Raw genomic sequence first — 15,180 nt, 5'->3', positions numbered from 1 at the left:
AAGTCTCTATGTTGCAACTATTAAACTGCTGTTGTAGTGTGAAAGAAAGTAGCCAGACAAATAAGCAAATTAAGATGCTTTTCAATAAAACTTTAAAATAAAAAAAACAATTTTTAACATCATTTCACCTGTAAAAAAAATCCATTTAATTTTTTTTGCATTATGTAATAATATAAAACCATTCTTAGCCTGTAAGTTGTACAAAAACAGGCAATCGAACCAGACTTGACCCATAGACCTGTTTGTTGAGGCTGTTCTAGGATATAGTCCAACTCCTCAGACATGATTTTCACTGAATGCTCAAGGTGCTCCTCAACAACGTATGGCCCCAAATGCCTACATCTCTCAGTACTACACATCTGATACCATTGTTTAGCTCTCAACCAAAAGATAGTATCTGCTAAACCTCATGGAACTTTAGCCTGCATATACTCACATCAACCCTAGGCCAAGGATCCACGTTTATTTGCAAACAGATCCTTGGCATCATTGCCTGCATCCTTAACACACACTGACACACAGAGAACAGGTCTTCAATGGTTGTTTCGAGCTTCCTAAAGCATGTTGGTGCTAACCACATATAAGTAGTTTCACATATATATTTGCAATTCACCTACTTACCTTATACTGAAGATGTACTCACCGTGGCCTCCCATTCAAGATTCTAGCAGAGGAGCCTAAGCCTGAAAAAGAAGCAGCTGCCATCTACCTTGGCAACACACCCCAGATTCCTTCCTTCTAGGTGGGTTATATAGCTGGGTTGCCTGGTGTCCTGGTTACCTACAGTCAATTTAACAGGCAGGAAACTCGTAGTAATTCAACCAGGCACACATGGAAATGGTTACCTGGGTGAGCACTGAAAAGCTGAGAATGCTCTTCAAGCATATCATTGCATTCAACAGTGCAAAAACCTGTAAATAGGTTTATGTGCCTACAGTACTAAGAAAATGATATAAAAGCAGATAAACAAAATTTTATCTCACCAGGATCCCCAGGTGAATGTACCATTTGTTGGAACAATTTATAGAGACAGAAAAAAAAAAAAAGAGATCCATATGGGGGTGCATGGGTGGCTCAGTCAGTTAAGTGTCTGACTTTGGCTCAGGTCATGATCTCATGATCTGTGGGTTGGAGTCCTGCATCAGGCTCTCTGCTGACAGTTCAGAGACTGGAGCCTGCTTCCAATTATGTATCTCCCTCTCTCTCTCTGTACCTCCCCTGCTCATGCTCTAAAAAATAAACACTTTAAAAAAAAAAAAACTTAAAAAAAGATCCATATGGTATGAAGAATCATTAATGCTTAGGGCTGATAACATTCTCTAGTGCATGAAGTGGTGTTGGGGAGCATCCTCTGGACATGTGCTCACAAAAAGGAAAAGCAGGAAAGAACTGACCTCGTATCATTAGGACTGTTTCTGGGTTTGTCAGGAACAAAACTAAACCAACTGGTTGACTTGGTTATGTCTCGTGGGTACCTGACATGAAATTAAATGCTATTCCAATCAGAATTCTAAAATCTGTTTAAAGATGGCTTAAAATTCTAAGTATTTTAGAAAACCTTAAGATTTGGGTGGATAAAATGAATAAAGGACTTGGCCTATATATAATGTAAACTATTACAAAGCTTAAACGTTATCATGATCAGAAGGAGTAAAAGAGTGGTTTGAAAAAGCAAAATGACATTAGAAACATATCAAAGGACACAAGAGCTAATTTGAATGAAATTCTGCTGGCCTTATCTCAGATAATTTGAGCATAAAATAAATAAATATGTCAGTAACAAGAGTTAAAGATTATAATTTACCAAATGAAGAATCTGAGTATACAGACATAAATAAAAAATTGTAAAAAACAAAAAATTTCCATACCATGATATGCAGAGGAATAATGGGGAAAAAATTTCATGTTTTTGCAACTATAGTAATAATTGATTTGGGCAACATCAGAAATAAATGCTTAATGAGTGAAACTAAGAGGATATTTGTATAGCCTGAATGTATCATCTCACAAGATATTAAAGGATAAAATGAGTTTTGTGGAAACAAGGAAGATACTACATTAACCATATTATCCAATCAGTATGAATGGGACTAATCAGCAGCATGTGATTCCTGGTACAAAGTACTGAGATATCCTGAACACTCCTAGTACTACAAAAGGTATATAATATAATCAAAAAGAAACAGGAAACAAATCCTATTATTTACTTGGCAATAATCAAGAGTTGTGGTTAATAGCTAATGGTCATTCAGGATATTGCCAGTTCCTCCCATATGGCTTTTCTGATACATACCAACTTGCACTTTTCAAACGGTCATATTCATAGCCCGTGTTAGCTGAGATGTCTAGCATATGTGAGTTACAAACAACACAGAGGTTTTTTTCTTCCTTACAAAAGTCAGACTGCTAGCAAAGGCAATTTTTCTTAATTTTTTTTAACATTTATTCCTTTTTGAAGACAAAGAGCAAGAGCATGGGTGGGGGGGAGGGGGGGATGGGAAACACAGAATCTGAAGCATGCTCCAGACCCTGAGTTGTCAGCACAGAGTCCTATGTGGGGCTCAAACTCATCAACCATGAGATCATGACCTGAGCCAAAGTTGGACACTTAACTGACTGAGCCACCCAGGCGCCCCTCTGCACAGCAATTCTTGAGCCCACTTCCTTCCACGTGGTAGCACTCTTCCATCTTCAGTGTAGAGACAGGAGACCGCACAGAATATAAAGGATGAAGATGTCTTTCATGGGATTTTGTGGGGAATAAGCTTAGGAATTCCCTGAGCTTGCACCAATGGGTTAACAAGGCATAAAGAAATAGCCACAGGATGAACACATCCAAGATAAGGTAAACAAGATTAGGTAAACAGGGCAAAGGCCCCCAGGATAGGACATAGAAAGGTATAGAAACAGTAAATCTCAGAATGAAAACCTCCACAATGTTTAGGTAATCTTAGGTAAACAAGCTTAGGTATTCAGGGCAGAAGCACCCCCAACTTAGTACAATAGCAGAAAGCGGTTTTCACAGGAAGAAAGGACCAAAATAGGTAAACAGGGCTATAGACCATAGCAGGGTGAAGGTGCCCAGAGAGGAGCTAATTAGCAAAAAAAAAAAAAAAAAAAAAGGTGCCTTATTGACCCTGAGGTAGCATACTTTATCTGTCTTATCCCCTAAGCTAGCTAAGATAAACAGATGTGGCGCCACATGCCTGCTGTGAACAACCATCTGTCCAGCACCAGGACTTTGTTTTGTGTTGACCCAAACCCCTAACACTGCATATCTTTAATACCCTCTTTTCCCTCGTGTCCTTGAGTTAATCCACGGTTTCATTGTTTCTCTGTGCACACTTATAAGCCTTCTGACCCTCATAAAAATAGAGCAAAAGGCCCTTACTTGGGGTTGTCTCCTCCCGGACGTTAGCCTCTCTCACATTTTAATCCTGTGTCCACTCTCTTGCTGGACAAGAGAGAACTCCAGACCCAGAGTCTACGACAGGATTTATTTTAACACCAGCATCCACATTCTACTACATAGAATTTATTGTAGACTGATTTCCCAAATCCATTACCTTCATAAGATTTTTCATCTGGGTAATATACTATTAGGTCTCTACCACTCAATGCATTTTGTTGTCCAGAGAAAGGTGGCTTTTGGCTGAAGTTATCACACATTTATTACCTTCTAGATTTTCTTCATTCTCTTAGTGAGATTCAATCTTTTGACAAAAAAAAAACCTTTCACATTATTACTTCCTGCATTTCTCCACAATGGAAGTTTACTGAGAGTTGAATTAACAGTGTTTCCTACATTCATTACCTCCAGTGGCTCTTTCCCCCAGAGAATTTCCTAATGTCCAACAAGGTCTATATACTTGGTGGCTGAAAAACTATATGTACATTTCAAGTCTCCTTCCAGTGTAAGCTGTTGCTCTAGACTGAATATATGTGTTTTTCCAAATTTCCTATGTTCAAACCTAATCCCCAATGTGCTGGTATTTTGAAGTGGAGGCCCTTGAAAGATGGTAGTAATGAGAGCAAAGTCCTCGTGAACAGCATTTGTGTCCTTTATAAGAGGTCCCAAAGTGCTCCCTTCCTCCTCATGAGGACAAAACATGGCCATCTGTGAACCAAGAAGTGGATCCTCACCAGACAACAAAATCTACAAGCACCTTGACCTTTGCCTTTCCAGTTTCTAGAACTAGCAAAAATAAATGCTTGCTATTTATGCCACCCAGTCTAGGATATTTTTCTGACAGCTGCCTCAACAGAGTAAGACAGTTCTCTTATGAATAGTGAGGAACTTCCTGAGGAGCATCCATGTTCATTAGCTTAATAAGTTTTAGCCCCTTTCAGTTCTATCTTTTCTTAGCCCTGACTTGCGGCTGAAAAATCTCCCTGCATACATCATCTTTACACTTTCAACCTCTGAGTTCTCTCTGATGTTCTCAAAAGTATGATTTCTGGCTGAAAGCATTCCAAGACATTTACAGGGCTGTTTATATTGTTTAAATTATCTGATGTAATATAATATTTTGTCTGGATGAAAGTATTTCTAAATTCATTACATTCATATGATCAATTCCATGAGTTTTCTGACCCTGATGGTCAACTGCTGGTGGAAATCTTCCCTACATCCATCACAATTATATGGTTTCTCCCATGTGATGAAGGGGATCAGAATATACCCCCCCCAAAACATGCCACTTTGGCATATGTATTATTTTGAACCAAAAGCAACTTAAAAACTGTAAACGCAAAAAATTCTCGCTCTCCCCCTATCCACCTAAAGGCAGGGCATAAATTTCTTTTTATGAAGGTGTTCCCCATCCCGTCTCCCAAAAGAAAAGAGATAGCACCAATATCTGCATAAACACACCTTACTGAAATAACCTTTGTGTTCCATTCATTTCCCATATATTTACTTTCCCACAATTTACCATCACTAAAAGCTCAAAACCCGTTTCCTTTGTCTGGACACTTCTTTGCAAATGTATTGCTCTTTTGTTAAAGTGGTATATAAGCTTCCAGGTCTGACCACTTCTTTCGGGTTTTCATTTGATTTCTGTGAGATCCCTCCATGTGTTTATGAAATAAACTTTCTTTTCCTGTTAATGTCTTTAAATTTACATAGGCCCAGCCACTGAACCTGAAAGTAAAGCTATTTTTCTTCATCTTAGCTTTTTACATCTGACAACCCACTGAAAATCTTCCCACATTACCACATTTATCAGACTTCTCGCCTTTTGGAGTTTTCTAATGCTTTCATTAAGTTGAGACTCATTTCTGAGAATGAGGTTTCTCATAAGGTTAGAAAGTTAAATTGGAAATGAAAGCTTTCTCACGTTAATTACATTCAGCATTTCTTCCTTGCATGCATTCTCTGATGTGCTATGAGGACCGATTTCCGAACAAAACTCTTCTCACACTCAACACATTCATAGGGTTTCTCCCCTGTGTGAGTTCTCTGATGTATTCTCAAGTAGTGTTTGTAGGTGAAAGCTCTCCCACATCCATTACATTCATATGGCTTCTCCTGTGTATGCCTCCTTAAGTGCATTCTGAGGACGGACTTCCAGACAAAAATTTTACCACATTCAATACATTCATTGAGTTTCTCCCCTGTGTGAATTCTCTGATGTCCTCTGAGGCGTGACACGCAGGTGTAAGCTTTTCCACATTCGTTACATTCATATGGTTTTTCCCCTGTGACTTCTTTGATGTATTATAAGGCTTGACTTCTGGGTGAAAGTCTTCCCACAGTCATTACATTCATGAGGTTTCTCACCTGTGTGAGTTCTCTGATGTAGTTCAAGGCTTGACTTCCAGGTATAACCTTTCCCACACTCATTACATTCATAGGACTTCTCCTGTGTATGCCTCCTCTGATGTGTTCTCAGCAATGACTTCCAGAGGAATGTTTTCCCACATTCTATACATTTATAGGGTTTCTTCGTTGTGTGGATTTTCTGATGTCCTCGGAGGCGTGACATGCAGGTGAAAGCTTTCCCACATTCATTACATTCATGGGGTTTTTCCCCGGTGTGATTTCTCTGATGTATTATAAGGCTTGACTTCTGGGTGTAAGCTTTCCCACACTCATTACATTTATAGGGTTTCTCCCCAGTGTGAATTCTCTGATGTATTCTAAAGTGGTGTTTGTACGTGAAAGCTTTCCCACATTCATTACATTCGTATGGCTTCTCCTGTGTATGCCTCCTCCAGTGCATTCTCAGGATTGACTTCCAGATGAAAGTTTTACCACATTCAATACACTCATAAAGTTTCTCCCCTGTGTGAATTCTCTGATGTCCTCTGAGGCGTGACATGCAGGTGTAAGCTTTTCCACATTCATTACATTCATAGGGTTTCTCTCCTGTGTGAGTTCTCTGATGTATTATAAGGCTTGACTTCTGGGTGAAAGTCTTCCCACAGTGATTACATTCATGGGGCTTCTCCCCTGTGTGAGTTCTCTGATGTAGTTCAAGGTTTGACTTCCAGGTATAAGCTTTCCGACATACATTACATTCATAGGGTTTCTCACCTGTGTGAATTCTCTGATGTATTCTCAGGAATGACTTCCAGAGGAAGGTTTTCCCACATTCTATACATTCATAGGGTTTCTCTCCTGTGTGGATTTTCTGATGTCCTCGGAGGCGTGACATGCAGGTGAAAGCTTTCCCACATTCATTACATTTGTGGAGTCTGTCTGCTGTGTGAGTTCTCTGATGTAGTGCAAGACTTGACTTCCAGGTGTAAGCTTTCCCACACTCATTACATTTATAGGGTTTTTCCCCTGTGTGACTTTTCCGATGTATTACAAGGCTTGACTTCTGGGTGAAAGCTTTCTGACATTCATTACATTCATAGGGCTTCTCCCCTGTGTGAGTTCTCTGATGTAGTTCAAGGCTAGACTTCCAACTGTAAGCTTTCCCACATTCATTACATTCATAGGGTTTCTCCCCTGTGTGAGTTCTCTGATGTATTGCAAGGCTTGACCTCCGGGTGAAAGCCTTCCCACACTCATTACATTCATGGGGTTTCTGCCCTGTGTGCTTTTTCTGATGTGCTCTGAGTTGTGACATGTAGGTAAAAGCTCTCCCACATTCATTACATGCATAAGGTTTCTCCCCTGTGTGAATTCTCCAATGTATCTTCAGGATTTTCTCCCAGAGGAAAGTTTTCCCACATTCTATACATCGATAGGGCTTCCTCCCTGTATGAGTTCTCTCATGTCTTCTAAGGTGCGACATGCAGGTGAAAGTTTTCCCACATTCATTACATTCATATAGATTTTCCCCTGTGTGAGTTCTCTGATGCATTCCAAGGCTTGCCTTATGGCTCAAAGTTTTACCCGATTTAATACATCCATAGGATTTCTCCACTGCATGAATTCTCTGATGTCCTCTGAAGTGTTGTTGGTAGGCCAAAGACTTCCCACATTCATTACATTCATAGAGTTTCTCTCCTGTGTGAGTTCTCTGATCTATTCCAAGGCTTGACTTCTGGGTGAAAGTTTTCCCACATTCATTACATTCATAGGGTTTCTCCCCTGTGTGAATTGTCTGATGCACTCTGAGGCATGCCATATAGGTAAAAGCTTTCCTGCATCCTTTACATTCATAGGGTTTCCCTGCTCTGTGTTTTCTCTGATGCCCTACTAGGGATGATTTCCTGGAAAAAGCTGTCCCACATTCATTACATTCATAGGGCTTCTCACTTGTGGGAGTTCTTTGATGTACAATGAGGGATGAACTTCTAGAGAAAGATTCTTGACATTCATTGCTCTCATACTGTTTTTGTCTTCTGGGAATTCTCTGATGTAGACTGAAAGCCGACTGAGAACTGAAAGTTTCCCTATAAGTGTCATTATCACAAGATGTCTCTATTGTGGGAGTCCTCTCTTGCACTGTAATTGCTAAATTGTGGTTTAAGTTTTTTCCACATTCAAAGGATTTCACTCCTGTGTGAGTTCTCTGATATTCTCTGAAATGTGCTTTTTGACCTAAAGTTTTCTCTCCTGTTTCAGTTCTCTGAAGTGGAGTAACCTTACTAAAACTGTTCCCGGTTTTAATACATGCATCTTCATCAAATTCAGAATGACTCTTCTCTATGTGAATATTTGGAGAGACAATGTTTGATTTATCACATAAGTTTTTTCCAAATTTATAAGATCCCTCTTGTATGTGGGCACTCTTACATTTAATGGAAGTTGCCTTATCATGGAAAGCATTATCATGTTCATTATGTTCAAAAGACTGCCCCAAAATCTGAAAAGTCTGATCCTGAATAAGTTCCTCCACATGACTAAACACTTGCAAATCTTGATTGTAATCAAAATATTTCTCTCCACTATTCGTTCTCTCATTGCTAGTATTGAAAGAAGATGCATTAAACTCATAAGCCTCTTTGGTTGAGTAACTATATGGGGTCAAAAGATAGAGATCCAAGCATGTAGGAACATCAGTGTCACATTTAGAGAGCATTTTTCTTGAAGGAAAAATGTCTATGCCCTGATGAACTAGTTTTCCTGAAATTTTATCTTGCTCTGTAGTTAATGTTTTCTTGTTGTTGAATAAGACTTGACAGAAATATTTGTGTTGGCTTTCCTGGCTCTTCTCTAAAAGACCAAGTTGGCAGTCTCCTAAAAATGAGAAAGTTAAAAATTCCTTATGAAACTTAAAATTTTTATATAAAAAGGACTTATATACAAATGCCCTATTAAGTTATTGACATTTTTGTTTCCGGCTAAGTCTCCCAACAACACAGTATACAATACAGTACATATTAACTATATTCACTTTCCTTCAGGGAGAGATTCCACTGTAGTGGAAAAGGAGTGGGGAGAGAATCTGGAAGTGAATATCATAAGGATTTGGCATTTAGATTATATAACTTTCAAACTTGGGAAGAGAAGTGGGTATAAACAAAAGGAATGATGAATTGGGAATGTAAGGGTTTTAAGAGAGTTGGTTACTAGCAACAGGAAAATCAAGAGGAGAATGAATTCAAACTGAGAATTTAAAAAATCATGCCCAAGGGTTTCATAAGGGTTCCAGCAGAGAGAGGGTATGAATTAAGGCCACCATCAGAATCTATTTCTTATACTATCAAATATATAGATTAAAATGGAGGGACACTCATTATGTAACATGCTTCCATTTGGAGGGACCCTATTTCCATTCCACATATAAACACCAAGAATTCATGGCACAAATATCTCCTCTCCTTATTCTCAAAACCATAAATGCCCAATATAAAGTGTAAAAGAGACTGGAGGAAGACATGTTTTCACCTGGATTAGACTCAACGTTCTGGTATTTTGGTTTGTATTAGTTTGTTCAAAAGTAAACCTTTATTGATACCAAATCCAAAGTTTCACCTTTTCACGTGCACACTCATGTTCTTGAAACTAGTTTTAACCTTGTCCCATATTTAACTCAGCTTTCTATGTACTTTTCAACATATCTGGTCTACCAACTGTGAGAACCTTAAGAATCACATTTCAACCTGCTCCCTTAAATTATGGAAATATCTATTATATTTACCTATCATTAAAAAATACTGTATATATTTGACTATAACCATCCTGCTACCCATACTCTATGTAATGTCAGGCCTCTGCTAAACCTAAGATGGTCCAGAGCCCACTACCTGGGGATGGTGAGGGGGGTGGGAGGGTGAGGAGAATGAAAGAGTTAAGAGGTATCTTTCTAGAAAACAAAATTTTACACTACCTGCATATACTTAAGAAGTTGAAACTATCACTCTACAATTCTATAAGACCAGAATATTTTCAGCAATGTCTCGTCAGGCTATCTTCCCCCACTTAGGGAGGGAAACTCAAAAAACAATCTTACACTTACCTTCTTTCCTAATTTACACCACATTTCTGACTTTGCATGAGTCTTAATCTAGATATCCTTCAGGGAAAAATATAAAATATATTTGTATAGTCAAATCTAAAAATTACCTAGGTTGGGAATGCAAGCTGGTGCAAGCCACTCTGGAAAACAGTATGGAGGTTCCTCAAAAAATTAAAAACAGAACTACCCCACGACCCAGCAATTGCACTACTAGGCATTTATCCACGGGATACAGGTGTGCCATTTCAAAGGGACACATGCACCCCCATGTTTATAACAGCACTATCAACGATAGCCAAAGTATGGAAAGAGCCCAAATGTCCCTCAATGGATGAATGGATAAAGAAGAGGTGGTATAGATATACAATGGAGTATTACTCGGCAATCAAAAAGAATGAAATCTTGCCATGTGCAACTACATCGATGGAACTGGAGGGTATTATACTAAGTGAAATTAGTCAGAGAAAGACAAAAATCATATGACTTCACGCATATGAGGACTTTAAGATACAAAACATATGACCATAAGGGAAGGGGAACAAAAATAATATAAAAACAGGGAGGGGGACAAAACAGAAGACACTCATAAATATGGAGAACAAACTGAGGGTTACTGGAGGGGATGTGGGGGGGGGGTGGGCGAAAAGGGTAAGGGGCACTAAGGAATCTACTCCTGAAATTATTGTTGCACTATATGCTAACTAATTTGGATGTAAATTTTAAAAAATAAAAAAGAAAATTTAAAAAAAAGAGAAAAAAAATTACCTAGGTATAAACTTAAAATACCACATACAGGATCTGTGTACTGAAAGTCACAAAACACTAATGAAAGAAATCTACATAAAGATCTAACCTTAGATCTAAAAAGATCTAAATAAATGGAGAAACAAGCTTTGTTGTGGACTATAAGAGTCAATCTACTAAAGAAAATTTCCCCCAAATTGTTCTATACATTTAATGCACATCCTACCAAAATTCCAGCAAGATTCGTTATATATATATATATAGATATAGATAATCTTGTTCTAAACTATATATAAAAAGGCAAAGAAACCACAATAGCTGAAAAAATTTTGTCAAAGAAGAATAAAGTCTATGATATGTTAGGCCTTATTAAGTAGCTACAGTAATCAAGAGTGTGGTACTGACAAGGAAATGTAAACATAGATCAATGAAAACAGAAAAGAAAACCAAAAATCTAAATATGGCCTTTTGTAGCAACGTGGATGGAACTGGAGAGTGTGATGCTAAGTGTAATAAGCCATACAGAGAAAGACAGATACCATATGGTTTCACTCTTATGTGGATCCTGAGAAACTTAACAGAAGACCATGGGGGAGGGGAAGGAAAGAAAAAAAAAGAGGTTAGAGTGGGAGACAGCCAAAGCATAAGAGACTGTTAAAAACTGAGAACAAACTGAGGGTTGATGGGGGGTGGGAGGGAGGGGAGGGTAGGTGATGGGCATTGAAGAGGGCATCTTTTGGGATGAGCACTGGGTGTTGTATGGAAACCAATTTGACAATAAATTTCATATATTAAAAAAAAAAAAGAAAGAAAACCAAAAATCTGACCAACACAGTCCATGGATTTTTGACTAAGGTATAAAAGCAATTCAATGAAAGGACAGTTTTTTTTCAACAAATGGTAAACAACCGGACATCCATAGGCAAAAATATTAATATGGATTTAAATGTAAAGCATAAAACTATAAAACTTTTGAGAGGAAAAAAAAAGAAAAAGTTTGAGACCCAGGGCTAGGCAAGGAGTTCTTAGAAGAAATAATAATCCATTCTAAAAGAAATGCATTAAATAGGATTTCATCAAAATGAAAAATGTTTGTACTATGAAAGACCTACAGAAAATATTTGCAAGCCACATATCCAACAAGTCCATTTTATAACGGACAAAAGACAGAACAGGTATTTCACTAAAGAAGGATATACATATAGCACACAAGCACATAAATAGTCATCCAACATTATTAGCCATTAGGGAAGCAGAAACTAAATTTCACTACACAAGATATCACAATAAGATATCACTATAAACCTACTGAAACAGATAAAAAATAGAAATAATAGCAAATGCTGGTGATGATTCAGAAAAAAAATGTATCTCACACCGTGATGTTAAGAATGTAAATGGTACTGCCTCTCCAGAAAATCAGTGGCAATATCTTTTTAAATTAAAAATGTGCCTACCCCATGAGCCTGAAATTGCAACTTTTGGGTACTTATCCCGGAGAAATGAAAATTACGTTCACACAAAAAATATACATACAAATACCCACAGCTGCCTTATTTATAACAGAGAAATACTGGAAACAACCCAAGTATCCTTCCATGGGTTAATAAATGAAGAAACTTTGGCACATCATACAATGGAGTACTACTCAGACTTAAAAAAGAATGAAATTGATACATGGGGGGGGGGGGCACATGGGTGGCTCAGTCGGTTAAGCATCTGACTTCCAATTCAAGAAATTCAACTTTAAGATTGTGTTCCTGTAGGGATTCCTGGGTGTTTCAGTTGGTTAAGCATCTGACTGGCTCAGGTCATGATCTCACGGTTTGTGAGTTCAAGTCCTGCATCAGGGTCTGTGCTAACACCTCAGAGCCTGGAGCCTGCTTCACATTCCGTGTCTCCCTCTCTCTCTGCCCCTCCCCTGTTCATGCTCTGTCTCTCTCTCTCAAAAATAAGTAAACATTAAAAAAAATTTTTTTTAATAAAAAAGAAATTGATACATGGAATAATTTAAATTTCAAATGGATTATGGTTGGTACAAAAAAGCAAATCTCAAAATGTTATATGATGCATGATTCCATTTATTTCTTGAAATGGCAAAACTATAGAAATAGAGAGATTAGTGGTTACCAGGGGAGACAAAGGCAACCACTTGGGGGGTGGGGTGGGGGAGTGTGAATACAAAAAGGTAGCACCAGCGTTCTTTTATGGTAATGTTCACAATTTTGTATCTTAACTGTGGTGGCAGTTACATAAACCTATGCGTGGGCTATAACTGCACAGAGCTGTGTGTGTGTGTACATTAGCAATAATGTACCAACATTAGTTTCCTGGTTTTGATACTCTACTACAGCTACCAGGATGTCACCACTGGAGGAAGGTGGTTGAAGGGTACCCTAAGTATTTGCACTATTTTTGCTACTTCCTCTGATCTACATTATTTCAAATAAAAATTAAAGAAATACTAGAATTAATCAGGTTTCTTTAATGTGTTACTATTTCAAGAGTTCCATGGAAAGACAGACAAATCAGAAGAGATGCTCACCCTGCTTTGTGTTGAATTTGAACATGTAAAATATTATTAATACAAATATTTTGGAAATTGTATGCAAAATAAATTTGTATAGATCTGTCAATGCCTTCACTGTTCAAAACATTCACAGAAAATTAAACAGAAACTTCTAACAAGTTTTCCTATGTTTATCAGAGTGCTGACAATACTTTCCATAATATTAGTCAATAAAAGTATAGAATGGTCAGTTATTTGTTATGATTTTCAATGTTTCCTTGGCCAAAATTTTACTTATTTACACCTCTAGTATCTTTCAGGTCAGTAATTTTCAACTGGGAATGGATTTCAGACTTACTTCCCTGAGCTCTACTCCAGACTTACTGAATCTCTTTACTTGATATTCATATACATTAATGGTATATTATTGATGTATTATGTCTCAGGATTATTGCTATATGACAAGATTTCCCTCTATAAAATTTTATTCATGCATTTTAATGAATCAAATGTAATACTTCTTTGTAAAAAGGCTTATTACACTGTCATTAAAGAAATTTTGCCTTAAACTGTTCTTTAAAAATAGCTTTATTAGGTTTTTCTATCACAGAAATAATCAAATTTCCTTGTCAGTGCATTATTCTTATTACGAACCTACATCAGACTTTTCCCATTTGAAAATTAGTAACAAATTAGCCACAGCCATTACAATTCTGATATGTAAAGGTGGTTTCTGTTTAACTCTGATGCTTGCTCGAAAGCTCTGCTATAAGCTAGGCCAGAAGAGTTTGCGCCATCAACAAAGGACAATCTTGGAGCTCAGGAAAAAGACTGTGCTAAGTGAGTCAAACTACTGACACCTCAGTGAGAAGACTTTTACAAACATGCTTTTGAGCTTACATCATTTAGAAAACTTTCAGGTCATTAAGGTACACTGAGTAAGAATTTATATATTTTTTCTAGTTAAGAAGCACACAATCTCTGGGCACCTGGGTGGCTCAGTCAGTTAAGCATCCAACTCTTGATCTGGGCTCAGGTCATGATCTCATGGTCGTGAGACTGAGCCCCAAATCAGGCTCCACACTTCCCGTGGAGCCTGCTTAAGATTCTCTCTCTCCCTCTGCCCCTTTCCCCCACTGACACTTTCTCCTCTCAAAAAAAAAAACCAAAAAAGCACAATTTCATGAGACTGGTAACCCAAGATACAGCAGAATAAGTAATTACATGTAACTAAATAATTACATGTTAATTATATATAACTGATAGGGGAACAAAAACCTAACTTGGGCATCTGCATTTGGGATAGTGCTTTCAGTATGCATCAATATGAAATACCTCTCCTCTATCTGGTTTTGGAGTTAGTCCACTATGCAATTGTAAAGTATTTATTTATATTACATACTAGAGTATAGAAGAATAAATCTTTTTAGTGGATTTCTAGGCAGGGAAAAGTGCTCTTTGGAAGATTACAAAAAGGAGAAATTAAAGTAAACTAAAATGTTGCATGATCATTTTATAGAAGAAGGCATCTTACCCAAAACTTACAATGTGCAGTAATGAAAACAAGAGAGAGAGAGGGATCTTAACTTTGGGTCAGGCATGCTAAGCAATTTAATGAGTTTATTTAAGAACTTGTATGGAAAAAACATAATGATGAAAAGTGACATGTAGAAGAATGTCACATGGATGGATAATACTTAGGAGACTGGATTGTGTAAGCCCTGACATCATGGCAGGCAACAGAAAAAATACAAGAGGGGTTCATAATTTAATAGTCACTAAAAGTAACTGCTTTACATTTCATATGTTAAGTATTATGTAAACCCTATGTTTATGTGCCACATAGGTTATTTGGTCACTTCGGAGCAAGATGAACTTGATGCATTATGTAACAATTAACTTGAACTAGGAATAAGAATAATCGAGGTGTTATAGAGCAGAGCTATAGTTTTGGGTAATGTCATAGGCAGTGAGAATATGAAAAGATTAAGTACAAAGGAAAACTACAATGTTGGGAAGTGCTGAAAGATCAGTATGAGGATGACAGAGATAGTCAATTCAGAAATT

General features: G+C 37.6%; 1 protein-coding gene across 1 annotated transcript in view; it reads right to left on the bottom strand.

The window, feature by feature from the left end:
* Nucleotides 1-2,733: 2,733 nt before the first annotated feature.
* LOC109251643 (zinc finger protein 658B-like) overlaps nucleotides 2,734-15,180 on the bottom strand; it is a 65,317-nt gene continuing 52,870 nt past the window's right edge. The window contains 2 exon segments of the mRNA XM_053907871.1: nucleotides 2,734-5,702; nucleotides 5,704-8,638. Of these exon segments, the coding sequence (XP_053763846.1) occupies nucleotides 5,351-5,702; nucleotides 5,704-8,638 (3,287 nt within the window). The 3' untranslated portion in view covers nucleotides 2,734-5,350.

Source organism: Panthera pardus, unplaced genomic scaffold (genome assembly GCF_024362965.1).
Source record: "Panthera pardus isolate Hobbes unplaced genomic scaffold, ASM2436296v1 HiC_scaffold_20, whole genome shotgun sequence".
Lineage (NCBI taxonomy): Eukaryota > Metazoa > Chordata > Mammalia > Carnivora > Felidae > Panthera > Panthera pardus.
The sequence above is the reverse complement of the archived record's forward strand: the minus strand, read 5'-3'. Positions and strand labels throughout refer to the sequence as shown.